Below are 27746 nucleotides of genomic sequence, written 5' to 3' on the forward strand. Positions count from 1 at the left end.
CGATCCCCAGGGTTGGTTGAGGAGGACATGAGGTAATTCCCAGCCATTGACCCCCATTTCTCTCTCTCCCTCCCTCTTGCCCTCCCTTTCTCTCCACCCCCATCTTTCCTGGAAACTCGCTTTGGGCGCGGCAGACCGCCCAGGACCACACCGCGGCCTAACTGGCCTAACTGCCGGGCTCTCGGTGAGAGAGGGGGAGAGCAAAGACCCCCGTCCACAACCTGGACCTCGACTCCCACCTCTCTCTGGCTGGAGGAGTGGAGATCCTATTCAGAGGGGCCCGTCTCTCTAAATATGCCCCAGGTGAGTTTCTGGGGGGATGACAGGGCTGATGGAAACAGTCACCAGGAAGGCCTTGGGATCTGGCCTGAGGTGGGGAACGCTGGGGACAGAGGACAGTCCAGTTTCAGATTGGTGAGGGGGAGAGGAGGATGAACCCAGAGCTGGGAATCCTGAGATCTGACTCTGCCACTGACTGCGGCCTCTGCTACTGTGGCTTCCATCAGGGCCCTTTCCCGCATAAGAACAGTCAGTTGGACTGTATTCCCCCTAATGCTCCATGGTTCCGTAAATGTTTCACAAGGCTCATAACTTTGGGACAGCTGTATTCGGATAGGTCAGGTTGTGTGCAGTGGGGAGGGGAGGGCCCCGGCAGGAAGAAGGCCGCAGCCATCCTGGCCAACGCAGTCCTAACTTGGGTGGGCCCAGTCAGGGGCCTCAGGCCTAGGGTGGGGCTGCGTTCGAACACCCCTCCACACCAGTAGCAGCGGGAAAGTGGTTCTGTTCTGGGGTGATTGTGGTTTGTGTGCAGGCTTGGGGCTCCCCCAGGGGGTCATGCCGGGGTGGGGGTGTGTGTGGATGCAGTATGAGGGACCGACTGGAGGCCAGGTCTAAGGCAGTGGCTCTAGCCCAGGGCATGGCGGAGGCTGCTTTTACACAAAAAATTTTCCCTGCTGGGGATGGGGAACTGCCAGAGACCAGGTGTCTGCCCCTAGAGCTCTCAGGTTCTCCGGTCTTGTTCAGACACATATGGAAATGATCCGGCTGCCTGCCTGGCAACAGGAGATGAGCCGAGGTAGGGGGCTTGGAGCTGGGATTTGGTCGCACAAAGAGGAGTTATAATGGTCGAATAGTCCAGCGCTGTTCAGTTCAAAATCTGCAATCTTCTCACTCCCCTTCTTCATTTTCCCTAATAAAAACAAGTAAAAATCACTAGGCTTTCGTTTTGATAATCTTAACCAAAGCCAAGTGATCGGGTTTAGTCACTGATCACCGAAAGTGAATTCTGCAGTGGCTTCCTCAAGAGTCGGGATCCCTGGCCTTGGGTGATCCTGGTTGCAGAGAGCAAGCAGGGTTTTCCTGAGGTCCCAGGAGGGGCGGGGAGAGGTTGGCCACAAAGCCCAGGGGACCAATTATAGGTTTCTTAGGGGGAGTCTGAGAGATACAGATATTTATAGGCGTCTGGAGAGAGCATTCGGGCCAGAGTCAACTCATCTGAAATACTTGCTCCCACCACCCCCACCCCCTGAGATCTGATCCTACACAAAGCCTCAGAATTAATCAGAAGGTATAAGTAGGAGAGCTTGGGCTCATTTTGGTGATTGCATAGTGAACTGCTCGTCATTCATTTAGAAGCTGAGACTGAAGCACGTGTCACTGGGTGCACAACGGTGCCTGGGGATAGTAAGGTAGGGAGCCAGCCTCTTGGGGCATTTCACTGTTGAGGGGAGCCAGGAAGTCTCTAGTGGTATACCTCTGGTGCATTTCTAGTGACTGAAGTGTCTTGGCAGTCCCATTCTGTGGATATAGACCTATTGTTTCCACCATAATCATAAACTCGCTTCCAATGAAGTGTTGCAGACCTACTGCCTTTGCAGCCAGGGTATACCAAGTCTAGGGGAATTTTGTCGTTTTGGGGTCCAGCCCATGGGGCTGGCAGACTTAGGGCAGGAGCATAATTGAAATGGTGATTATTCATCAGCTGTGTCTAGTGGCAACTAAGCTGAGTGACATCTGGAGGTTTCAGAAGGTCCCATCTTTCTTCTGGGGTGGGAGGATGGCTCCCAGGCCAACTAGTCCAGAGCGGTGCAGGGGCAGAATGGCTCCCAGGAATGAATTCTCTGCTTGGGGCTGAGTTGGATTTTTGTGTATTTGTTTTCTGTTATAAAATACCCTACTTATATAATTCCGATAGCAGAAACTTTATTTTGAACGTCTTATAAAGCCTGTCGAGTTGGTTATGTTTTTGTTGTTTTATTAAGTGACAAATATTTTCACACTCTGGACCCAGAGTCTCATAGTTTTTCTGTTTTCGGTTTGTGTGTGTGTGTAGGGGGGGTGGTGGTTGTTGCATGTTATGGAAGAACTGGGAGAGAGTGGAAATGCAATCACTCTGCCTGCAATCACTCTGGAATGTGGTTGAGGAGGAGACCAATGTTCTTGGTTGGAGATGGGGGGATATATGGGAGGGATATATATGGGGGATATATGGGATATATGGATATATGTGTACCGAGGATAAGCGGATAAGCGACTTAGCATGCATGCATGCACTGGAGGATTGCAAAGAGACTGGAGTTCTAGTCCCACTCTTTGTGACCTTGGGCAAGGCAGTCCCCTTTCCGGCCCAGTCTCTCTGCCTATAATAATGTTTACTTAAGCATTTGCACAGTGCTTTTAAATGCATATATGAGGTATTCCTCTAGTTCCCCAGAAGACAACACCGAAATGGGAAAGGGAGATGGGTGAGTGCTGGAGGAGTTCCCCAGCCATCATTACACCCCTTCCTCACATTCGTGGATGGGCGCCCAGAGCCCAGTGGCCTTAAGAACACTACTCTTCCAATGTCCGGGCTCCACACCGCCTCAGCCAGGCCTCCCTTCTAGACCCCCACCTCACTGCTGAGTCCAGCTGAGCAAAAGGAAGTACAGTGTGCAGGGAGGTAGGCCCTGGATCATCATCTTCCCTCCCTGATGACCCATCTTCAATCCTGGTGGGAGTAAAGGGTCACTGGGTATTCCAGCGGCTCCACAGAACACAGGTGGATTTGCTGGGTGTAGACCGACACCCCCGCGGGGGTGGTGGTGAATGTGTGTTGAAAGGGAGAGCTGAGTTCCTTTGGATAATTCTCTGCCAGCTCTGATCACTCCCGCACCCCCACCCCCACCAGATTTCCAGGTGTACGTATGTGGGTATGTGGCGGTAGGCTGGGGGCACGTATTGTTGAAAAGAAGAGGGTGTTTGCAAAAAGCACCCCACCTCCGCGCGACAGGTTCCCCGCCAAAACCAAAAGGGGGGCGGGAAGAGCACAGTCGGTCGGGGATTTGCTCCCTCCTCTTCCCGTGCGGCCCCGAGAAGGGGCACGGGTGGTATTTCTTTCTCGCCTCTTTCTGCATTTCCTTCCGCCTCCCTCCCCTACCCCTCAACTCTGTTTTTCTTGCGCTGGCTGGATTTGTATTCCTTCTCTTCCAATGTCTCTGGTGCTTATCCACTTCTGTCCCTTCCGCCCTCAGTCTCTGTCTCCCAGGCATCCCCCTCTCTTCTCCCAAACCGGAGACCCCCCTTTCTCTCCGGCCCCAGCACCCCGGGCTTGTGTGTGTCCACGTGGCGTTAAGTTGGTCCGCGTCTTCTCACGTCTTCGTGCGTGAGTTTCCCTCCGCTCTTCACCCCCTCCCTCAGCAGCCGCCCCCCGCCGCCGCCCCATCCCGCCCCCCAGCGTGGGTGGGCCGGGGGCCGTGGTCTGAGCGGGCGTCCGCTTGTCTGTCTGTCTACCCGCAGGATGACGGAGCAGCCGCCGAGCGAGGCGGCACACAGTGACCCCCCGCTAGAGGGACGGGACGCGGCCGAGGCCCGCATGGCCCCCCCGCACCTGGTCCTGCTGAACGGCGTCGCCAAGGAGACGAGCCGCGCGGCCCCGGCGGAGCCCCCGGTCATCGAGCTGGGCACGCGCGCCGGCGGCCCGGGGGGTGGCCCCGCCGGTGGGGGCGGCGCCGCGCGGGACTTAAAGGGCCGCGAGTCTGCGGCGGCCGAAGCGCGCCATCGGGTGCCCACCACAGAGCTGTGCAGACCACCCGGGCCCGCGCCCGCCTCAGCCCCCGCGGAACTGCCCGGCGACGGCCGCATGGTGCAGCTGAGCCCGCCCGCGCTGGCGGCCCCCGCCGCCCCCGGCCGCGCGCTGCTCTACAGCCTCAGCCAGCCGTTGGCCTCTCTCGGCAGGTCAGGGCGGGCGGGAGGCGCGGGTGGGCAGGCGGCGCGGGCCCTGGGACTCCCCTTCCGCACGTGGGGAGTCAGCCATCCCCTCCCGGCCAGGCCGAGTGGCTGAGCTCGCGGAGAGAGGGGGAGAGGGGATTTACACCCGGGGACGGAAAAGCCTAGGCTGAAGACCCCGTGCAAGTGAGGAAGGAGCCCTCTGCAAATGTGTTTGTGTATGTGTGTGCGTGGGTGTGGACGCAGGGGCCAGTGTGCGGATGGCTTGTGTCTGCGGCGTGCAGGGAGCGCAGAAGCTGAGGAGGGGGAGTGCAGGCATGCGGCTGGGTGTGAGCAGAAGTGCGGGGTGCTGCGTGGTGGCGGGTGGACTGGAGGAGTCTTGTGAGTGTGAGTACCAGGCAAGAGTGTGTCTCAGTGCGCTCCGGTGTGAAATTATTCTGGATTCTGCAATCCTCAGTGGACAGGTGAGAGACGTGCATCTGAGAGTGATTGGAGAGGGCTCCTCGCGAATCTCCCCTCCACCTGGGGAATGGATCCCTCCCTCCTCTCCTGAGCCCCTCCTCTCCTAGCTGCTATCTCTGGCCTGGACTAGTGCTTCCTTCGGTGTGAAGGTGTCCGTTTCCCTGGTGGGACCACTGAGGTGGTGGAGAGCGGGAGGCAGGGTTGGGGTGGAGATGGGAAGATGAGGCAGGGAGAGACAGTGTGGGGCAGTGGGGAGCCTGCCGGCTGGCTGCCGGAGAAAGAAGCTAGGGGAGTCCAGTAGAGTGGGTGATGGGGGAGCATGTCGGCAGGACTGAGTCAGGGTTTCCTGTCTGTTGTCTGTCCGTGGGTCCCATGGGGCTGGGGTGAAGGTGAGGGGAGGCTGAGGGTAGGGAACAAGGTGCAGTTATGAGACGCAGGAATTGCACACTCCAGCTGTGAAGGCTGTCTGTCTGTGTGAGCACCTGTTTGGGCGCAGAGGTGTCTATGGATTGTGCACTTGTATGGGGGAGGGGAGTATGTGTGTGCAGGATGTGTGTTCATTTTCGTGTTTGCTCCCTGTGTTCGCCATTGAGTATGTGTGTATGTGTGTGTGTGTGTGTGTGTATGTGTAGGGTGTGCATGTATATGGCCCCCCTCCCCTTGCTTGTCTAACCATAGAGAAAGGCTGGGTGAGGGGTGTGTGTGTGTTTTATGTTCCTTTTAGCCCCAATTCTGGTGCGAAGGGACCAGGGCTGCCCTTGTTTTTTCAGGGGTTGGGAGGCTCAAGAACAGGTGGGGAGGGTCTGTGATCTTGTGGTCTGCCTGCTCCCTCTTACAGTGGCTTCTTTGGGGAGCCAGATGCCTTCCCTATGTTCGCCACCAACAACCGAGTGAAGAGGAGACCCTCCCCTTATGAGATGGAGATTACTGACGGTGAGTTTACTCCCACCCCCAACTTGTACACTCAGTCCCTCAAGCTGCTAGAGCCCCTGAAGCCGGGACCATCAGGGACAACTCCCTAGGTGTCTCACAGGGATGAGCGAGCTGTCTTGGAGCCCCTAACTGTCAAAGTCCTTGCCCTGTTGGCCTGGGACTAGGAGAGGTGATGGGTGGAGCTGGGGGTTGCCACCCAGTCCTGGGAAGAGAGGGCATGGGAGTGAGGGACACACTGTGGTGCTTAGCTCAAACCTCCACTGTTAGTTGTCTCCACTCTAGCTCCGTTTCTCCACTCGGCAAGGACCCCTCAGTTCAGTTCAGTTCAGTCGCTCAGTCGTGTCCGACTCTTCCTCCCTGTCCATCACCAACTCCCGGAGTTCACTCAGACTCACATCCATCGAGTTGGTGATGCCATCCAGCCATCTCATCTTCTGTCATTCCCTTCTCCTCCTTCCCCCAATCCCTCCCAGCATCAGTCTTTTTCAGTGAGTCAACTCTTCACATGAGGTGGCCGAAGTACTGGAGTTTCAGCTTTAGCATCATTCCTTCCAAAGAAATCCCAGGGCTGATCTCCTTTAGAATGGACTGGTTGGATCTCCTTGCAGTCCAAGGGACTCTCAAGAGTCTTCTTCAACACCAAGGATCCCTGGGGAGGGCAGAAACACACGGTGCCCCTGACTCTAAGCACCGACCTCCAGGGATTATCTGCACCTTCTCCAAAGTCCTCTTGGGAGAAGAGTCTGGAGTCTCCTCCTTGCCTGGAATTGTACCTTTAAAGGTCTTGTCCCAGGTCCATGCAAAGTGGGCCCCTCTTGTCCCTGTTCCCTTCCTGACACCATGGATTCTACCCTACTCCCTCCCTTCCCCCATCCCAGGGGTTTCAGCACTTTTAATGTGAACTACCTGAGTAGTCTTTGGCCCCAAACTTTCAGGAAGCAGCTGGAGGAGGGGGACATTTGAAGGACCCCTGTCCCTCTTCCCAGGGTTGAGCAGATGTACTAGAGGGGGCCCAGCACCAGGGGGCAGGAGAGCAGGCTCTTCAAAGCTGAAGGACTTTCTGGAGTTCCAGTGCACTCTGGATGCCCAGGGTTTACCAAGCACCTATTCTGTGCCCAGAGAGAATGAGACAGAAGACATGGAGCAAGGCATAGATTCAGGCAAGAGGAAGCTGTGGAGAGGTTGGTAGTTCTCTGAGAAAGACCTGAGAGGAATAGACAGAGATGAAGGTGAAGGGAAGGATGAGGGTGCAAGATATATCCGCAGGATTTTGAAATCAGAGGCTTAACCAAAAGGAGCCAATAAAAGTGGAGCTGTTAATAACATAAGGTCTAAAGTTAGGACTTGATGTGGATTCCTGTTGCTGAACTTTTCTGGGCCTTGGTGTTCTCATTTGTAAACTAGGGAGGATAAGAGCTTCCTCACAGGCTGTTGAACCAATAGGGTAAAGTGCTTTTAGGACCTGGCTTGGGATGGGTGCTGCCTCTGGAGTCCGTGTAGCTCTAGCTGTGACAGCAGCCATAATGCTCCTCGCCCCACCTCGTCCTCAGCCACGGGGCAGGGACCAGTCCTTCTGACGGCGCAGCTGAGGGACTTCCCTCTGTCTGGCCTGGAGGCCAGGGTAGGAGTGCCCAGCAGGAGTGTTGTGTTTTTCCCAGCCTGGGTCTGACCTTTGGTGAAGAATCAGCTTCCCAGGTGGTGCTTTTGGTAAAGAACCCGCCTGCCATTGCAGGAGACATAGGAGATGTGCGTTCGATCCCTGGGTCAGGAAGTTCCCCTGGAGAAGGAAATGGCAACGCACTTCCCGTATTCTTGCCTGGAGAATCCCATGGACAGTGGAGCCTGGCAGGCTGTAGTCCATGGGGTCACAAAAGAGTGACTTAACACTTTCAGCTGGGTGGGGGCCTGCTGGGGTTTGGAAAGACAGCTTCTAAGACGCTGCAGGCAGAGATGAATGATTGGGCACATGGTGTGTATGTGTGTGTGTGATTGTAGGAGAGAGATGATCAAGCAGGAAGTGTTGGCACTGATGAGTTCGTTTGCAGGGGCAAGGGCTGCCTCTGTTTTGGCTGCAGTCTCCCTAGCTGTGAAATGAGTAATGGGTCTTAGGTGACCCATTCTCTCTACCTAACTTTCCATGTTCTGAGGTCTGGTTCCAGGGTCATCAGAGGAAGGCAAACAACTATCCCAGGACTGGCATTTCCTTCAGGGCACAAAGCATCCTGAAGACTGCCAGGAGCTAGCTAGCTCTGTGCCTCAGTGTTTGGGAGGGAAGTAGCTGCCTCAGCCCTGGGACCTGGGAGCTAGTGGGGCCATCCTCTGCCATTCTTGGATTTGGGAATCCCTGGTCAGGCTGGGACATTTAGTGCAGTACTTTGTATACCATAGGTGCTCAATACATGCACACTGGTGTCTGCACCTGCTCTGCAAGTCTTAGTGCATGAGCACTAGTGAATACTGGTCCAGTGTGTATTCAGTGCACTCTAGACATGGGAGACGGAGGCAGCCCTCAGACACCTGCCCAGAGCCTCAGGCCAAGCCTGGGCATGGCTGTCTCTCCACTCCTATCCTGGGCCGGGGAGAGAGCCCCCAGTGAAGTCATTTTCCCACTGCTCTCTCCTCCATTCCCCACCTGTCAGCATGATCAGTTAGTCAGCAAATATTTAGTAAGCTCTTATTCTGTGCTTTCTGCACCCTTAGAATAAAATCCCTGCAGGGCCCTGTGGAATCTGGACCTAGACTACTCTGATCTCACCCACACTAATCTAGCCAGGCTAGCTTCCACTGTTTTTCAACTCAGGGCCTTTGCACATGCCCTTCCAGCTTCGCTTCCTATGTCTGGCTGGCTCTTCTTTAAGTTCTTCCATTACAGGGTGGCTCAGACGCTAAAGAATATGCCTGCAATGCAGGAGACCTGGGTTCCCTCCCTGGGTCGGGAAGATCCCCTGGAGAAGGAAATGACAACCCACTCCAGAATTCTTGCCTGGAGAATTCCTCCTCCATGGACAGAGGAGCCTGGTGGGCTACAGTCCATGAGACTACAAAGAGTCAGACACGACTAAACAACTTTCTCTTGACTTACAGACATCACTTCTTCTGAAAGGCTGTCCCCAGCCACCTCAGCTAAAACATACAGCTCCTTTCCATCTTTTCATTTACATTCAGGTTCCTGTCTGTTTGTTATTTGTTTGCTGCTTGTTTATTATCTGTCATCCTCATTAACATGTCAGCTCCATGAGGGGAGGGACTCTGTCCTCTTCATCTTTATTTCTTAATGCCTAGCACAGTGCCTCAGTTCAGTTCAGTCACTCAGTCATGTCCGACTCTTTGCAACCCCATGGACTGCAGAACGCCAGGGCTCCCTGTCCATCACCAACTCCCAGAGTTTACCCAAACTCAGGTCCATTGAGCCGGTGATGCCATCCAACCATCTCATCCTCTGTCGTCCCCTTCTCCTCCTGCCCTCAATCTTTCCCAGCATCAGGGTCTTTTCCAATGAGTCAGTTCTTTACATCAGGTGGCCAAAGTATTGGAGCTTCAGCATCAGCCCCAGCCCTTCCAATATATTCAGGACTTATTTCCTTTAGGATTGACTGGTTTGATCTCCTTGCTGTCCAAGGGATTCTCAAGAGGCTTCACCAACACCATAGTTCAAAATCATCAATTCTTTGGCACGCAGCTTTCTTTATGGTCCTACTCTCACTTCCATACATGACTACTGGAGAAACCATAGCTTTGACTAGATGGACCTTTGTTGGCAAAGTAATATCTCTGCTTTTTAATTGGTTGTCTAGGTCGGTCATAGCTTTTCTTCCAAGGAGCAAGTGTCTTTTAATTTCATGGCTGCAACCACCATCTGCAGTGATTTTGGAGCCCAAAATAATAAAGTCTGTCACTGTTTCCATTATTTCTCCATGTATTTGCCGTGAAGTGATGGGACCAGATGCCATAATCTTAGTTTTCTGAACGTTGAGTTTTGACGCACAGTGCCTGGTTGTCAGTAAATAACTGATGAATGGATAAAAGTAACATTTAGTGAAGGTTTAACCGGAGGCAAGTATCGAGGCAAGTATCGTCTTTAAGTATTTTGCCTGTGTTAGTTGTTAGATACACATGACAGTCTTATAACTTGGTTCTCTGGTACTCTCTCCATTTTGCAGGTGATGAAGTTAAAGCACAGAGAGTTTAGGTAATTTGCCCAGAGTTACGGTCTAGGGAGTAATAGAAATTGAACCTAGAAAGTCTGGCTCCAGAATTTATCTGACTAGTGCTATATGGCCTTTTGGCACAAGTGAATGAATGAATGAGTTATAAAAGGTTCCTGTCCTAAAATGTCTCACAGCTCACAGAGGAAAGAAGTGAAGTGAAGTCACTCAGTTGTATCCAACTCTTTGCGACTCCATGGACTGTAGCCTACAGGCTCCTCCATCCATGGGATTTTCCAGGCAAGAATACTGGAGTGGGTTGCCATTTCCTTCTCTGGGAGATCTTCCCAACCCAGGGACTGAACTTGGGTCGCCCGCATTCTAGGCAGACGCTTTACCATCTGAGCCACCAGGGGAGTCAAGCTTGGAAACATACAGTCATGATCAAGGGTGATGGAGATTTGGGATTATAGGGCCACAGTGGTTGGTTGGACACTTGTCTGAGGGGTTAGGGAAAATTCCCAGAGAGGGAGAAGACAGCTGAGGGTTTTGAAGGATGAGTAAGAGTTTTCTGAGCAAAAGGAAAGAAGGCATTCTGGGTTTACCAAGCTTTCCGATGGATGGTTTCTCTTCTTCCCCACAGAAGAATATGCCCTGGGGAATCTCCAACCCACTCTCCTAACCTGTCCTCCTGCCCCCAGGTCCCCACACCAAAGTCGTGCGGCGCATCTTCACCAACAGCCGGGAGCGATGGCGGCAGCAGAATGTGAACGGGGCCTTCGCTGAGCTCCGCAAGCTAATCCCCACACACCCACCAGACAAGAAGCTCAGCAAGAATGAGATCCTCCGCCTGGCCATGAAGTACATCAACTTCCTGGCCAAGCTGCTCAATGACCAGGAGGAGGAAGGCGCCCAGCGGGCCAAGCCTGGCAAGGACCCTGTAGTGGGGGCTGGCGGAGGGGGTGGGGGAGGAGGGGGCAGCGCGCCTCCCGAGGATCTCCTGCAGGATGTGCTGTCCCCGAACTCCAGCTGTGGCAGCTCCCTGGACGGGGCAGCCAGCCCGGACAGCTACACCGAAGAGCCGGCACCCAAGCACACAGCCCGCAGCCTCCATCCTGCCATGCTGCCTGCCGCGGATGGAGCCGGCCCTCGGTGATGGGTCTGGGGCCACGCAGGACCAGCCAGGCGGGTGCCCTCAGGCTGCTGGGACCATGGGCTTTAGGGCAGGTGGGGTGAATTTTGGGCAGCTCTGAAGTAGGACATGGACTTGATGAGCTTTCCTTGATGTCTGAACTTTGGGGAGTCCCAGCTGCCTCTGGGGCTGGTTTTCCTGTTTCCTGCCTCAGTAGGAGACCAGTAAAATGGAGCAAAGTGGTAGGTACTTTTTATGAAGACGGCACAGTCTCCCCCTTTTTCCAAATCCCTAAGACTTTTTAAGTAAGAGGCTCAAGGGGCATTGCTTTTGGCCTGGAGCACGGGAGCCCTGTCTTCGCTGAGACCTGGGCTTGTCAGCTCTCTCCGAGGCATCCGGCAGCCTCTGCCTTGCCTTTAGCCCCTCCCAAGCTGGCTGGGGTGGCTTTTGTGGCCACACTGTCCGAATATATAGGTACCCAATAGCTCCCCATTTCTTGAGCCTCATCTTCACCCGGGCCCATGTTGGTCCATCCAGCTTGCCAGCTGCTGCAGAGAGTCACAAGCCCTGAGGTGCCTTCTTCAGGGCCTGGCTGAAGAAGATGGCCAGTAGACAGCCTGCTCTCACCTAGCTGGGCCAGAAGGTCAGAAAACCCAGTAGCCCTTCTTGCCCTGGGGATCTAAGCTCTGCTTTCTTCCCACTGAGATTTGCCTTCCTCATGCTTGTGGCTGTGGGGACCGAGACTGAGGCTGTGAGTGTGCCCCATAGGTTTCGTTTGAAGGCAGACAAAGGAGAAATGATAGTGAAATTGAGCAAAAGCTCTCTGGGGCACGTGGGCTTCAAATTGTGGTGGTGTCTCAGAGCTACCTGCCTGTATTCCCAGGGACACGTTGCCGTGTGTGGGGGCCATGGATATCCGTGTGCTGATGGGCTCTGTGCTGGTCTTAAGAGGAGATGTGCAGCCCTGTCTGGTGGTCTGGCTGTGCAGAGGGGCCTCCCTGTTGCAGGATGGTTGATGGTCTGGGCTGTGTTCTGAAACCGAATCGACAAATTCCGTCCTATGAATTCCTGATATTTGGGATTTTGCTTGACTTCAGTTATTTTGGGACCTCAGGGTCTTGATATGACCAAGGATCCAGCCCCACCTCTAGGCCCTGGGGAGCCCAGTGAGAGACCAGCTGAGACCCATGCACATTCACTTTCACTTAGCAGGACCTTCAACATCCCTAAGTCTGCAAATTTCAGGCATCACAAGTGTGTATGGGAGGCTGGCGTAACGCATGAGGAGTGCTCCCCGCTAAAAGTTGTACATGACATTTTTGTAAATCAGATCCTTTCATCTTTTAAAGAAATTCTACTGCAAGTCCCTTGGTAATGTGGAGAATCCTTTTGTAGAGTGGACCTCTGCCCCCTCATTGATCTCCTGTGTCAATCCAGATGGTGGGACATGATTTTCTTCAGGTGAGGCCTGCCTGTGACCCACATCCCAGGCCCATGGAGCAAGCTGCACACGAGTCCCATACACCTGTCATTGCGTCCTCAAGTCATCCCGGCCAGCTCTGATGCTCTGGCTTTGCCCTGTCCATAGCGATGTGGAAGAACCATCGCTGCAGCTGTCGGGAAAGGTCCTCACGCCTTGTGGGCTCCAGCTTGGTGGTTTGCCCTCACTGTGGCAGGGCCTCAGGGACAGTCACGTGCACACGGAGATGATCCCTGCATTCCCCACTCTTCCTTTTAAGTTGTGAGGTCCAGTTCGTGGGAATGGAAGCCGCATGGTTAACCCTTGTAGCACTCTCTCTCCCATTTCAGCACCTCCCCACCCGTTATATTTTGACAAACATTTGGATGGGTTCTTTTCCAATACTTGGAAGCTCCTGTAGGAATCCCATCTGTCCAAAGATGGAACACCTCTTCTAGGTCTTAAGGCTGTGTCTGCTTCCAGTCGATTAATTTGACCTGGGAGTGAAAAGTGGCCACAGTGAGCATGGTGGATGGGTTTTAGGAGATGGATTATACATTCTAGCAGGAGCTTGAGCTTCTGGTCCCCTCTTCTCTCAGACTTGCAGTGTGACCTGGTAAAGTTCTCTCTCTGGATGTCTTTCTCATAAATGCCCTGGTTTGGCCTGTCTCCTATCGCTGTGGTATGGACTGAATGGAATCATGGAAGTAGAAGCATTTTGAGACCATAAGGAGCTCTGTTCCCATCAGTATCATTCCTGCAGTGGGATTTCTCACCCGGAGTCCAGGACCTAGACAGTGGGCCAGACTGCCTCTCTGTGCAGTATTTGGGTAATTTAGCTTCTAAACCACTTTAGCCCACTTCAGAATTTTCTAGATTATTCTCATCTTTCCAGATTGACCTCATTTCAGTCTCATCCCAAAGCAAGGCATAGAAGGGAGTCTAGCAGAGAAATACGGGATTGTGGGCAGAATGTGTAAAATGTAGTACAAGACAGGCCTAGGGAGGGGTAGGCAAAGCTTTGTGACTTTGTTAAGAACCAGAGAAGATCCATCATTCTCACTTTCATTTCCAGCATCTCTCCCCACCATACTCTTCTTCCTCTGCCTCCTCTTCACCCATGAATATTCCCCATCCAAGAATAATATTTGTCAAAGAGGGGAAAATGGTAAAAAACATGAGGAGGATAAAGATGATTTTAAATGACCGGAGGGAATCATGTCTTTTAAGAAACATTCATATTTTATTTGTAGTGGCAAATGACAAGATGGTACAACCTTTATCCTTTTCTGAAAGCGAAACAAAGGGCACAGCATCTGTAGTCAGCCCACGACTGTCTCGGCCTTTGGGGGTGGTCTCGTCGTACTTGTGGTTTCAATGGTACGTGGCCCCCACCGAAGGCTTGCCCCCGGCCCATGTACATAGCGCATCGTTCCTGTGGGCGGGCCCAGCACTTTCCGTCAATGTTGTACTGTACGTGATGCGTTGCGTTGGTCTCTGCATTTTTCTGCAGAAGAGGAGTAACCGCTCCAGGTACCTTGACCTTTGTACAGCCCAGAGGCCAACACTGTGGGCGTGTGACTCTTAGCGACAAAACCCATGTGGTGATGATGTGTGTATATATATAAGGATATATTGGGAAGATTTCTAAATAAAAGTTTTACAGAGGGGTCTGGACTCCATGCTTGCATGCTGCATCCCCAGGATGAGAGTTGAGACGTTAAAGGGAAGCCATGGCGCGAACCTGTCTCGCTTGAAATGAAGGTTCCAGGACTCAGCTGTCCTCCCAGGGTGTGATCCCACCTTCTATGCTGGGGCTCCCAATTAGGGTTCCTGATCTTTTCCCTCTGCTCGGCCCCACGGAGGTGGGGGGCTCTTTCTCAGCACTGTGTACCTATGCTTTGGGCACCAGGCCTTGGGGTGGAGAGTTCCCTCGGTGTGTTGGGTTTAGCTCCATGTCTGGGGCAGTGGTTTTATCTTAGGTTCAGGACAGATTAAGGTCCCACCAGAGAAGGGTCCCAGGTTCCTCAGTGACTCAAAGGAGGCTGTCCTTTGTTGCTTGTATACCTGCTCTTGATTGCCCTCAAGATTGATTGGGAGTGCAAATCTTATGGGGGGCTCAGGGACAGAGGTTGAGGCCAAGAGAGCAGTGAGTGAAGGCTCAGGATAAGACTGCCATACAGAAGCAGGGACTCTGGGTTCTGGGGAGGCCTCTGCGTGCAGACTGCTGAAGATAGGAACCTCAGCGGTATGGTAGGTAGTTCCAACGAAGTACTTAACCTTTTTTCCTTTGTTCATTTAACAAATATTTATTGAGACCCTATCATAGGCCAGATATTGTTCTAGGTGTTGGAGATCTAGCAGTGAAGAAAACGGAGATCCCTGTTGCTTAAATTCCAGCGGGGAGATGGTAACCCCACAGACACATGTAACCATATATGTTGCAGGAAGGGGTACCCCTTCCAGGGCAGGAAGTGGGCACTTGTCTAACACTTGGAAATGGATTGTTGGAGGAGACACAAAGGCTGACAAAGCAAGAGACATTATTGTGGTGGGGCGCCTGGGCAGAGAGCAGGAGGATCAGGGGACCCAGGACTGCTCTGCCACATGGCTTGGGTTTTATGGTGATGGGATTGATTTCCAGGTTGTCTCTGGCCAATCAGTCTGACTCAGGGTCCTTCCGGGTAGCACACACATTGTTCGGCCAAGATGAGTGCAAGAGAGAAGGATTCTGGGATGTGGTAGGACCCGTGGCATCTCCTTTTAACCTCTACCGAATTCTGGTTGGTGGTGGCTTGTTGGGTCCGTGTTCTTACCAGGACCTCCTGTCGTAAAACTCACAAGAATGGTTACAGTGGTGCTCGACCAGGGTGGATGGTTTCAGTCAATGTTTACCCTAACAACTATGTGGATTGTATAGAAAGTTAGAAGGTGGTTAGTATTAAGGGAAAAAGATATGCCAAGAGGGGAACTCAAAGGACCCACAGTTTGGCTCTTTAGAGGTGAGCATTGCTCATCCCACCAGGCACTGATCTTGGTGTCCCCTGTCCTGGGGTGCTTCCAACTGTTGCTAGGAGGGTGAAGGCATGCAGGGTTTGGGGATACTACTCTGGTCTACAGGGAAACTCCTTGGCTTTTGAAAGACACCAAGTGTGCCTCTTTTCAGCCCAGAGCAAGGAGGTCTCTGGGCAGAGAGACGGTGAGACTCTGTCATGGGATGGGGTGACTGGTGAGGGTGGGTGTGGCCATTCACCACCTGAGCAACAGCATGGTGAAGGGGACATGAGAGGCAGGCAGACAGGGCAGGGCGCTTGGCGTAGGAGGAGAGCCAGCAGGAGAGGGTGAGTACGGTGTTTCAAGAGGCTGAGGCCAAAGGGTGTTGGGCTGGGGGGTAGAGGAAGTGGTTAGCCAAGCCCAAGGCAAACGAGAGGGCAAGCAAGAAAAGGTCTGAGAGTGCTGACTGGATTTGGCAAGTGGACTTGGTGAGAACAGCTGCAGGGGAGGGGCGGAGGCCACAGTGTGACTGTCATGGATACAGAAGCGGAAGGGAGGAGCACTGACTTCCGGGCAGACCTTTCCCAGGAGAGGGCAAGGCAGTCCACATCCAGAGAGCTCAGGAAGAGCCCATCAGCTCTGCGGCCACCAGGCAGAGGACAAGGCTAGCGACTGCCCAGGCTGGCTGGGCCCTTGAGGATCAGCTGGCCTGGTGCCCCATCTCCAGATGCGGAGACTGAGGCCAGAGACGAAAGGAATCTTCCCAGGGCCACATGTCTCACTGAACAGTGGCAAGCAGGACAGGGCTGAGCCCGTGAAGGGGAAGGACGGTCACGGAACCTCGCCCGAATGGTCTCTCCAGGCTTGTCTCTCACCACCCCACCCTTCATTCTCTTTGCCCTTACTGCACTAGCCTTTCTGTTCTGGCTGCAATTAAAAAAAAAAAAAGTCCAGTTTTTGCACTTTGGGTTTCTATCCATCCTCGGTTCCCACCCACCTTTCATCCGGTTAATTTGTTCTCAGCATCAGGAGATGGTCCCGACTCTCTGGGGTCAGCTGCCTCCTTTGTGATCCCACAGGCCTTCCTCCACTCTGCTGTCTGCTTTCCTACTAAAACACGAGCTCCTTGAGGTTGAGGTCATGTCTGATTTGTCTGTTCGCCTCCAGTGCCCCTGCATCAGACCTGGCATGGGGCCCTTTCAATATTTTATTGAATGAAGAAGTTCTCCTGCATGGAATCTCCCAGCTCGGTGTTGAGGCCAGTGTGGAATAAAAGGGTAGAGGGATGGATGTGTGGGAGGCTGAGTCATTCCTGCAAAAAAAAAAAAGAATGCCCTCTGCCTAAAACCACAGTCCTGGGCTAGTCAGAGGTAGACGGACGACTCTGCCCCTTGGGCTGGCAGAGGGCCTTGGGCTGCTTTGGTTGGTGAATAGCGAGGTGGGGTATGAGCTTTCTCAGGCTAGGACCCCATGGCTGGACCTGGGTTGGGGTATGGTTGGGGTAATGAAGATGAGGAAGCTGATAATCTGGTTCACTCAGAGCAGCCTTACCCACCCTCCATCTTGCTGCCCATTCCCCTCTTCCAAGCTTGCAACAACTGATTGCTCCCCAGGAGCCAGCTCTCCACCTCTGGGTTTATGGCCCATGTGACCAGCCTGCTGGGGACAGGCCATGGTGCTGGGTACAGTGTCCAGCAGTAGAGGCTCAGCTGTCATGACTCAGAGTAAGGAGAGGAGTCAGTCAGGACCACCAGGCACCCTCTCTGTCGTCCAGAGGAGGGAATGAGGCCTAGAAAGGACATGGACTTCACCAAGGTCACACGGGATTTGAATTCAAGTCTGACCTGGATCCAGTGCTCACGGCCCCTCAGGAGAGGAAGATGAAACAGCCACTAGGTAGTTGGTGCTCTTAGAGCAGATGGGCTTGCGCTATGCTGGGAGCAGTTAGCACCTTGGCTTGTCCAGTAATCTACCCAGGACCGTGAGCAATCATGCAGGCGCTGGAGAGCTTGCCCATAGCAACAGGCTTGGCTTGAGGACAGGCTTGTGGGCAGTGAGGACAGTTGATGTGATAGCAGCTCAGGGAGGGAGAGGCCAGGACATGGGTGGGGGTGAGCAGGAAAGGCAGCTGGGCCACAGACAGAACCTTGCCTTTGGGGTCAGACTTACCTGGGTTAAGTTCCACGACTGCCACTTTTTGCACCTGCTGTGTGACTTTGGGTAAATCACTTAACCTCTCTGAAGCTCAGTTTTCTCATCTGTTCAATGAAGATATTCACACCTATCTTACAGGGCTGTCATGGGATTTCAAAGCAATATATGTAAAGTGCTTATGCTTTGTAGAAAGAACCATTATTATTGCTGAAAATGGGATTGGGACAGGGCTGTATTTGGAATGACAGGACAGGGGAAGAAGGCAGAGGGGAAGTGGCGACCTTCATCATCCATAGTAGCAGGAATTCTTCTGGACCTACTCCATGCTGGGCAATGCTGGGGAGCTAGCCAGGGATCTTTGGCTGAGTGGAAGTGGGATGGAGTGGAATAGATCCAGAATATGATGACCCTGGAGACAAGTGCTGTGTGAGAGAAGCCCAGTAGGAGTGGGAGACATGGCTTTGGCAGAGGAGGCCCAGAATAAATGTCTGCTGAATTGAAGGAGCTGGAGGAGGAGGCTGGGGAAGGCTTCCTGGAGGAGGTGTCATTTCTATTCTTCTAGGTACCTTTGCAAGTCGGCACAGCCTGTCCTGAACCCCAGCATCTTCTCTCAGTGGCAGATGCAAGCTGCTCCTTCATCCAGGCTGGGGGAGGAGGGCCTACTCCCTGTCCAGGCTACCTGGGGCAGGGCTGGGCAGCTGAGCTACCCATGGCCACCAGGACATTTCCTCTGGCTCCTCCTTTCTCTCCCCACTGGTTGGTCCAAGCCCTGCCTCCCTCCCCAGCTCCTGGCCTTCACTGTCCACACAATAACAGGATGTGATCCGTTCGAAGAGAGGAAGTGGGGAGGACGGGCAGTGCTGATAGCGGGGCTCTGACTCTCCACTCTCTGCGCCTCCCCTCCCCTCTCCTTTGGACCAGCCCCTGCGGCTGCCTCCTGGCCAGGGCCCTGGCTGCCTGGGCCTCTCTCTGAGTTCGGGAGGGATGAGTTTTGGGGGCCTTCAGGCCTGTGGAAGCCCATGGAGAGAGAAACCCTGGCCCTCTGCATGGCCTGCCTCCTGGCCCTAGCTTTGCTGGCCTGGAGACAACCGTCTGAGACCCTGAGACTCAGAGAGGCTGGCCCGACCAGGTCGCGGCTCCAGGGTGTTTTCTGCCAGAGCATGGGAAGGCTAGGTGGGTCCCTCTGCCTCCACGGGGGCAGGGCTCCACCCACGACCTGTTTCCACGTGGTTCTAATTCAAGGCAGTGGGGCAATAGAGTCAACCAAGAGGTCCTCGTCAAGCACTGACTGTGCTCTGCCTTGCATAGAGGGTGGGATAAGTTGCCAGACAGGGAAACTGAGGGTTCGAGAGGCAAAAGGGTTGTCTAAGCTCAGCATAACCTAGGAGCTAAGCTGGACTAGCATCCAGCTGTCCTGACCCCCATCCTGGAGCTCTCTCACCTTTTCAGACCAGGGCTGTCCAACAGAATCCGTGTGATGGGCGTGTTCGATCTGCCCTGTCCAGTATGGAAGCTGCTCGATCAACTATGGAGCACTTGAACTGTGGCTCCTGCAATTGCCTAACCGAGTTTTTAATTTTGTTTAATTGGAATGAACTTTAAGTAGACCTGTTAAAATGCCATCCCCTCAGAGAAGAGCTGGTTTTGGTAAAGCAGGGCCAAGGGTCCCCGGCCCCAGACCTGGGAAGCTTGGGAAGAAGATGTTGGTCACTAAGGTTCGCCTCCCCTGGGCACAGTGTCTGCAGTTTATACTGAAGGGCTGTGCTTTCAGTTCTCACTGACTCCTCGCAAGAACCCAGTGTGAGGGGACAGGCACTCCCGTTTCCCAGATGAGGGAACTCTGAGGTCAGAGAGGTTAAGCAGTTTGGCCAAGGTCAAGTGGCTGAGAGAGAAGCCCAGCTGGGATTCTGACCTGGGTTGTTTGGGGAGCCAGTTCCCTCACCTCAGTGCAGGTGAGACTCCGAATACTGCAGGGATCACTGAGAGGCACCCAGGAGAGTCCCTGGCTGCTAGTGAAGATTACTTGAGGGGCTGTCAGAGGAGGGGTCCCCCTCAGCCCCTGCCCTGCATATGTCATGGGAGGAAGGTTTGGTTATGTGTTATTTTGTGAGCCCCTTTGATGGGGGAGACGCAACATCTCCTAACTCCGTCTCAGTTCTGCAGATGGTGATCTGAAGATAACATCCTTCCCCTTATCCCATAACTGCCCCCCACCTGCTCCCAACAAGACCCTGCGTTTCTGAGACCCAGTGGAGCTACGGGACCAGGGTGGAAAACCCTTTCCCACCCCATGCCCCGTGACAGCTCAGCCAGCTGAGACCCAGGAGCCCAGGGTCCTCAGCCCTCCCCAGCCCACCCCCAGCAGCCTGGGACCTGTGGTGCTCCTGGGTCCCAGGCTCTGCGGGATCTCAGGGGGCTGGGCCTTCTGCCCTCTGGCCGTTCCCACACTGGAGTCCCCTTTCCCTCTCTCCGCCATTCCGCCCCCTCTCCAGCAGCTCCCCTTGGGAGCTGCCGCCTTCAATGGGCAATCAGGGTTTCTCATCACTCTCATGCCCCCTCCCCACTACCCTGAATAGGTGGGATCCAGACGGACACAGGCACTCCCAGCCCCAAGCCCCCAGGCAATCTCTCCCAGGATCTCCTGGGACCTCACAGCTCTGATGCCTGCTACCTGCCTTCCAGGCTCAAGACTCTTAGGTCCTGAGGCTGCGATTCCCTTGTTGAGCAATTCTAGAGCAGTGGTCCATACATGGGGTGACACTCTGTGACGCCCTGGACTGAGCTAAGATCTGAATCTGTGAGTCTAATGACAGGTAGTAGTTGATGTCTCTAACAATCCTCAGATTCTATCACCCTAAGAATCAATCGTCATTCAGAGATCACGTGCTTCTTGGACACTCTTTTTTTTTTTTTTTGTCAGCTACGGCGATTCCAAGAGGCAGGGAGAGGCTTATGGGGTGGGTGGAACTGGGTGGGGGCTGCCTGGCTTGGTTATTTTTTGAGGAGGGGGGCCAGGGTTGGCCACAGCCCCCTTCAGGGTTCACATCTGCTCGGTTGGGGCTCGGCCAAAGCTGGGCTGCTGGTCCAGTTGCCTGGCTGCGGCTGAGGGGAGCCTGGCTGGCAGGCTTTCTGTGTGATGCTAATGAAGGCAGTGGCAGGCGAGGAGGGGGAGGCGCTGCTTTTGTCTTGCACTTGTCCTAGCTGGAGGGTCCTCAGAGAGAGACAAGGGGCCCTCCTCAGACCCAAGTGGCCATGATTAGCCTGCTGTCACTCACTTCCACGGCTCCCAGTGCTCTGGGGGTGTGGACAGTTTCCTGGGAGGGGAAGGGGAGGAAACACCGTCCTGTGCCCCTCCCAGTGTTTTCCAGGGAGTGTCCTAAAAAGTCGGCTAGTTTCTGATCCAAATGAAAAATGCGGCCTCATTCTCTCTCCTCCATCCTCTCTTAAGACCCTGTTGAGTGCCCAGAGTCTTCCACATCCAACCTTACCTTCCCTCCTCTAAGCCTTTGTAGAATTCCTGAGGTGCCCTCCCTGTAGACTCCCGCCACCGCTAACAGTTCTCTGGGTTAAGCTTTATCTGCGGCTGCACCTGCTGGTCCACCCCTCACCCCGCCCTGGACTGGGGTCTCTCCTATTTCTGAGCTCACACAGCCACTTGAACCATATTAGGGTGCTGCCTATGTTTGCCTGCTGGTGTTTGAGTCCTGGCCTCACCTCCCTATTTGTGAGCCAATTGTTGCTGGGACAGTGTGTCACTGGTGCCTCTGTCAGGCCCAGTGTGTGTGGAAGATACACAGGTGCTCAGTAAATATTTACTGAGTTATTTCACCAGATCCATCAGAGAACACATGGATCATTACCGTCATTTTATTATGGGCCTTTTGAAATATACATGAATATAGAAATTAGAGATTCCAAGGGAACATTTCATGCAAAGATGGGCTCGATAAAGGACAGAAATGGTATGGACCTAACAGAAACAGAAGATATTAGGAAGAGGTGGCAAGAATATATAGAAGAACTGTACAAAAAAGATCTTCATGACCCAGATAATCACGATGGTGTGATCACTCACCTAGAGCCAGACATCTTGGAATGTGAAGTCAAGTGGGCCTTAGAAAGCATCACTATGAACAAAGCTAGTGGGGGTGATGGAATTCCAGTTGAGCTATTTCAAATCCTGAAAGATGATGCTGTGAAAGTGCTGCACTCAATATGCCAGCAAATTTGGAAAACTCAGCAGTGTTCACAGGACTGGAAAAGGTCAGTTTTCATTCCAGTCCCAAAGAAAGGCAATGCAAAAGAATGCTCAAACTACTGCACAATTGCACTCATCTCACATGCTGGTAAAGTAATGCTCAAAATTCTCCAAGCCAGGCTTCAGCAATACGTGAACCATGAACTTCCTGATGTTCAAGCTGGTTTTAGAAAAGGCAGAGAAGCCAGAGATCAAATTGCCAACATCCGCTAGATCATGGAAAAAGCAAGAGAGTTCCAGAAAAACATCTATTTCTGCTTTATTGACTATGCCAAAGCCTTTGACTGTGTGGATCACAATAGACTGTGGAAAATTCTGAAAGAGATGGGAATACCAGACCACCTAACCTGCCTCTTGAAAAATCTGTATGCAGGTCAGGAAGCAATAGTTAGAACTGGACATGGAACAGCAGACTGGTTCCAAATAGGAAAAGGAGTACGTCAAGGCTGTATATTGTCACCCTGCTTATTTAACTTCTATGCAGAGTACGTCATGAGAAACGCTGGACTGGAAGAAACACAAGCTGGAATCAAGATTGCCGGGAGAAATATCAATCACCTCAGATATGCAGATGACACCACCCTTATGGCAGAAAGTGAAGAGGAACTAAAAAGCCTCTTGATGAAAGTGAAAGAAGAGAGTGAAAAAGTTGGCTTAAAGCTCAACATTCAGAAAACAAAGATCATGGCATCCAGTCCCATCACTTCATGGGAAATAGATGGGGAAACAGTGGAAACAGTGTCAGACTTTATTTTTTGGGCTCCAAAATCACTGCAGATGGTGCTTGCAGCCATGAAATTAAAAGACGCTTACTCCTTGGAAGAAAAGTTATGACCAACCTAGATAGTATATTCAAAAGCAGAGACATTACTTTGCCGACTAAGGTCCGTCTAGTCAAGGCTATGGTTTTTCCAGTAGTCATGTATGGATGTGAGAGTTGGACTGTGAAGAAGGCTAAATGCTGAAGAATTGATGCGTTTGAACTGTGGTGTTGGAGAAGACTCTTGAGAGTCCCTTGGACTGCAAGGAGATCCAACCAGTCCATTCTGAAGGAGATCAGCCCTGGGATTTCTTTGGAAGGAATGATGCTAAAGCTGAAACTCCAGTACTTTGGCCACCTTGTGTGAAGAGTTGACTCATTGAAAAAGACTGATGCTGGGAGGGATTGGGGGCAGGAGGAGAAAGGGGACGACAGAGGATGAGATGGCTGGATGGCATCACGGACTCGATGGACGTGAGTCTGCGTGAACTCCGGGAGTTGGTGATGGACAGGGAGGCCTGGCGTGCTGCGATTCATGGGGTCGCAAAGAGTCGGACACGACTGAGCGACTGAACTGAACTGAACTGATAGAGAGGATCGTATAGTAAATGGCACCAACTTTAACAATTGTCCACACGGTTAATCTTGTCTTATTTACACCTTCATCCTTCCCCACTCTCCTTGTCCTTAAAATGGATTAATACAAAGCAAATCCCAAACATCATGTTATTTCATCTATAAATTCAATTAAAATCTTTATTAGTTGATTAAAATATCTGCCGAACATTCACTCTGTCTGGTCGTAGGCTACATTCTGGTAAATTCCTATTCATCTTTCAAAGCCCAGCCTAAATGTCACCTCTTCTTGGGAGTCTTTCCTGATCTTTCCTTTCTCCGGGGGAGTTTAATGGTTCCTTCTTTGGGGTTCTAATTGTATACCTCCCTCACAGAAGTCATTGCTTTTTAATATTGTTCTGTTTCACTTTGTTTTGTTCTTGTGAGGAGGAACTGTATACTTAAGAGCTTTAAGATCAAACAGATGAGGATCCACTTACTTTCTGAGTTTAACTGCTCTGAACCTCAGTGTTCTTGTTAGTACAATGGGGATATAGCACTTACCTCATATTGTTGTGAGGATTAGAAGAGCGGTGGCTCTGAGGCTCACAGTGCCTGGCCCGCAGTAAGCATTCCTCCCAGAAGTGGTAGCATCACTGAAGTGATGAGCCTCACTGTCACCCGGACTGAGCTGGCGGGCAGGACCAGGTGCTTCGTATGTGAGTCCTGGCAACTGGGAGTCTTCTCTAGAAGAGTATGGTGGGGAAAAGCCTCCAATTAGCCAGAAAATAGACAGACTGGGCTCTCCCCCAGAGCCCCAGTGGCCCTGCCTGGCCAGGGATGGATTCTTTGGCACAGAGCGACTCTGGATTAACTTTTGGGCTATCTAAGGGCATCAGGAAAAATTGGAAAAAGTAATTTGATTTTGCCTTTTTAGTGCATATTTATTTTTAAACTACAAGGTCTCTCCCCACTGCTCACTCCCCCGCCCCCCAGTCCTCAAATAAACAAACATTCTTTGTATAGAAAATCTGGAAAGAACAGAAAGAGAAGAAGAAGAAGAAGAAAAATTACAGCCCAGGTCTCCAATGAAGGTTTTGATGTATTTCCTTCCTTAAAAAACCAAAACAACCCCCACCTCCAAAAAAAAATACCCATGTTTTTCTTTCCTCAACCATGAAATTGCAATTGCATTTTGTTTAACTTTTGCATGCAGCTCCTGCCTTTGGAAGTCATTTTCATTTTGAAGGTCAAAGTCTGACCTTTCAGATAGAAGTTTCAAGTGTGAAAAGGCCCAATGGTTTGGGTGTGGCTCCTTCTAGTCCAAGTTAGAAGTGGTGAACACGTGGTGAACAGAACAGTACCCTTCTCCACCCTGCTGGAGCTTCTGGTCTAAAAAAGAACTGGTTTGGGACACGGCAGGACAGCTCAAACACTTCACACCCTGTTCAGAAGCTAGACAGCATTCAAATGCATTATCCTCCAAACAACCCAGTGCAGCATTACTGGGAAACAGAGGCTCAGAGAAATGAAGAGACTTGCTCAGATCACAAAGCTGCTAGTGGGTGATAATCTTGACTGTCAGTTCACATTTCCTGGTCTTCGGGGACCAGCATTGAGACTAATCATCCCTCCCCTGCCCCTTGCTGTGCTCTACCTCCCCACTCTGCAAGCTCACAGCTGCTTCTTGCTTACCTCTAGTGGTGTGGAGCTCACCACCTTTCAGAGTCATCTCTGCTCTCACTAGACTGCTCTTTGAGACACGCCTCTCTCTGAACCACATCCAGCTTCTGGGTGACTCCTCATCAGGCCCAGCTCTGCAGTCGGAGGGCACACAGCACAATTTCTCTCTCTGATCTGGAGACAGAGCCCTCCGAGGCTGCTCCTTTTCAGGCGAAAAGCTCAGCTTTTGCAGGTATTTAATAGACTAATGGCAAAACTTGTAACAAGGGAAGAAAAGAGTTTTAGTTAGGATGAAATAAAATCAGCAACGTGACTTCAAAAGCCCTGAAATGTGAGCCTGCCTGATGCTTGTAGTTTGATTGTAAGAGTATAAAGGCTATACGTGCAGCTTCTTTATCTTCCCTTCAGTTCCAGTGGGGATGGATACACTCCCCATCCATTCAACTAGGGCATTTCTTGGGGCTGGGTCCCAGTCTGACCTCTCATCCTTCCCTGTCTCGGCCATGTTGACCATCCATGAGTGCTAAATTCTAAGCCTCTATTTCCAGCTCAGAACTCTCTCAGGAATGCCAGATCGACACCCCTAGCTGCACCCTGAGATGTCCCCCAAGCTCCGTGAATCCAGCCTGTCTGCACTAGAAGCCAGGATATGTTTCATTGCTCATTGCTGTCTCATCCCTAACATGTGAGTTCCTCTAGGGCAGAGCTGCGTAGCTATAGTGTCTAGAACAGTGCTTTGCACAGAACCAACCCTTTGAAAGTTCTGTTAAATGAATGAATACATGCTCTCTCCTAACCTTCTGCTCTTCTAGTACTCTCTGGGTTTAAAAAAACAGCACCACCATCCAAGCATTGTCCAAATGGGGAACCGGGCGCCACCTTGCTTCTCTTCTGAGGCCCTTCTGCCCTATATGCATGTGGTCACTGCAGCCTGCCAGTTGTGCTCCTTAAATTGCTCTTCGATCCTCCACTTCTCTCCATGCGCTGTTTTGCCACACTGTCTCCCTCTTGGATTCCCCCCACTCCAACCACCATCACCACCAACCCCACACCCAGCCTACTCACAGCTTCCTGCCTTATCTAACCCATTCTTCAAGCTGTGGTTGGAGAGATCTTGCTAAAATGCAAAGACTGCCTATGTCACTTCCTTGCCTAAAACCCCATAATGGCTCAGTATTCTCTGTAAGGTAAAGACCAAACCTCCTAATAGGTCCTGCAAGGACCTCAAGACTCCTTTCCCAACCACCCTCTGCTCTCTAGCCAGGCCCATCTCCCATCAGCTCCTCCTGCCTGGGCTCCTTCCCATCAGCTCTTGCCCAGCCTGAACCGGCTTCTTCCTACCACTGACCAAGCCCAGGAATTTGGATCTTCTGAAGACACGAAGGAACGCTGCAATGCTGCCCGCATCTCCCAAATGTGCTTCTCCAGCCTGGACCTCGCCTCTTAATTCCAGACTCGCATGCACGCATGCGCGTATGCTAAGTCACTTCAGTCGTTTTCATCTCTGTGGACCCTATGGACTGTAGCCCACCAGGCCCCTCTGTCCATGGGATCCTGGAGTGGGTTGCCATGCCCTCCTCCAGGGCATCTTCACAACCCAAGGATAGAACCTGCGTCTCCTGCATCTCCTGCATTGCTGGTGGATTCTTTACCACTGAGCCACTGGGGAAGCCCCCAGACTCACATACCCAGCTCCAAACCAAACTTGCAAAACCTGCCCCTTCTGAGCAAGGCTAGCATAGCACTCCTGAACCTTCCCCATGTGAGCCCCGTGCGCACCGAGTGGACTCGAAATCTTGACGCCGTTTCCGCTTCTCTTTCCCTTGCATTTCAAGTCATGTCACTTTGCCCCCGAAAGACAACTAGATTCAGATCATGTACCCCCAGTTCCACAGCTGCTACCTTGACCCAAGTCACTGTCATCTCTTGCCTGGAGTGTTCAGGACCCCCTGCTTCTGTTCCTGTTCCTCCCGGTGCCCCCTTCTCAACAGACCGCATCTCCTGTGCTCAGAGTCCTCGAAGAGCTTCTCGGGTCAGTCTGACTAAAAGCCCAAGTCCTTATGTGGCTCACAAGCCCCAGAAGAGTGGCCTTAGGTAGCTCTTCAACCTCCTCTCCTGCCCTCTCCCACCACTCGTGTCCCTCGTCCCTCGGGCACATGGCACCTCCCTCCGTGTTCCTTTCCCAGGGCCTTTGCAAGCGCTCTTTGTTCTCCTTGTCTGCAATCCTCGCCCTTCTGAAAGCTGAGCACCTTATTTCCTCACTTTCAGCTTTCCTCAACCGTCACCTCTTAGAGGAGCCTTCCTTGATGAGTCTATATAAAACAGCACAGCCCTCCCTGCCAGGACTCCATCCTGATCCTGTCTTAACTTTCCCCTACAGCCATGTGACCTATTTCATCTGTTTATTTGTTTGCTTCCTGGCTAACCTCTCTAAGATATAAGCTCTGCGAGGGCAGGGACTTCGTTTTGTTCCCTGCTGTATCCTGGGCATCTGTAAGAGTGCCTGGGCTATAGGAAGCTTTCAGTAAACATTCATAGAATGAGTGAAGACATGAATTTTAGACTTAATACTATTGTACCTTTTCTTGATTTCGTAATCTAGAGGGCGTCCCCATCTATATACTCTTCCACCTCCTTCAAAATATCTGGTGCGACGGTAATTAGGTGATAGTATAATGTTCTCTGTCTTGTTCGCTACTGTGTCTCCAGTCCCATGGGAGACACTAAATTGAGTGCTGAGTGAATGAATGAAAGCAAATCAGACTGCTCTTTGGGAAACTGACCAACAAGCAGGTGCTTCACAGAGGGACTGAGCTCTGGGCTAGACACAGGCATGCCTGGGGTTTAGTCCCATCTCACCTGCTAACTTACAGTGTGACCTCCTGTTAATGACTGTCTCTTTCTGCGTCACAGTTTCCCCCGCTGAAAAATGAGAAGCAAGATCACACTACTCAGAATGAGCCTTTAGGCCAGGAGAGACTGTGATTCCAGAAGCCAGCCCTGAC

General features: G+C 52.3%; 1 protein-coding gene across 1 annotated transcript; it reads left to right on the forward strand.

Moving 5' to 3' along the window:
* Positions 1-229: 229 nt before the first annotated feature.
* Positions 230-10902, forward strand: TAL1 (TAL bHLH transcription factor 1, erythroid differentiation factor). Its single transcript, XM_068965456.1, has 4 exons — positions 230-303; positions 3778-4215; positions 5507-5601; positions 10448-10902. The coding sequence occupies exons 2-4, from the start codon at positions 3779-3781 to the stop codon at positions 10900-10902; spliced, it is 987 nt and encodes a 328-aa protein (XP_068821557.1). The 5' UTR covers positions 230-303; position 3778.
* The last annotated feature ends 16844 nt before the right edge of the window (positions 10903-27746 follow it).

The sequence above is a fragment of the Capricornis sumatraensis genome, chromosome 2 (assembly GCF_032405125.1).
Source record: "Capricornis sumatraensis isolate serow.1 chromosome 2, serow.2, whole genome shotgun sequence".
Lineage (NCBI taxonomy): Eukaryota > Metazoa > Chordata > Mammalia > Artiodactyla > Bovidae > Capricornis > Capricornis sumatraensis.

Excerpts from the sequence above, each read along its gene's own strand:
- TAL1 (XM_068965456.1), top strand. The coding sequence starts at position 3,779 with ATGACGGAGCAGCCGCCGAGCGAGGCGGCACACAGTGACCCCCCGCTA. Across the intron at positions 4,216-5,506 it reads CCGTTGGCCTCTCTCGGCAG|TGGCTTCTTTGGGGAGCCAG; the intron begins GTCAGGGCGGGC and ends TCCCTCTTACAG. Across the intron at positions 5,602-10,447 it reads TGAGATGGAGATTACTGACG|GTCCCCACACCAAAGTCGTG; the intron begins GTGAGTTTACTC and ends TCCTGCCCCCAG.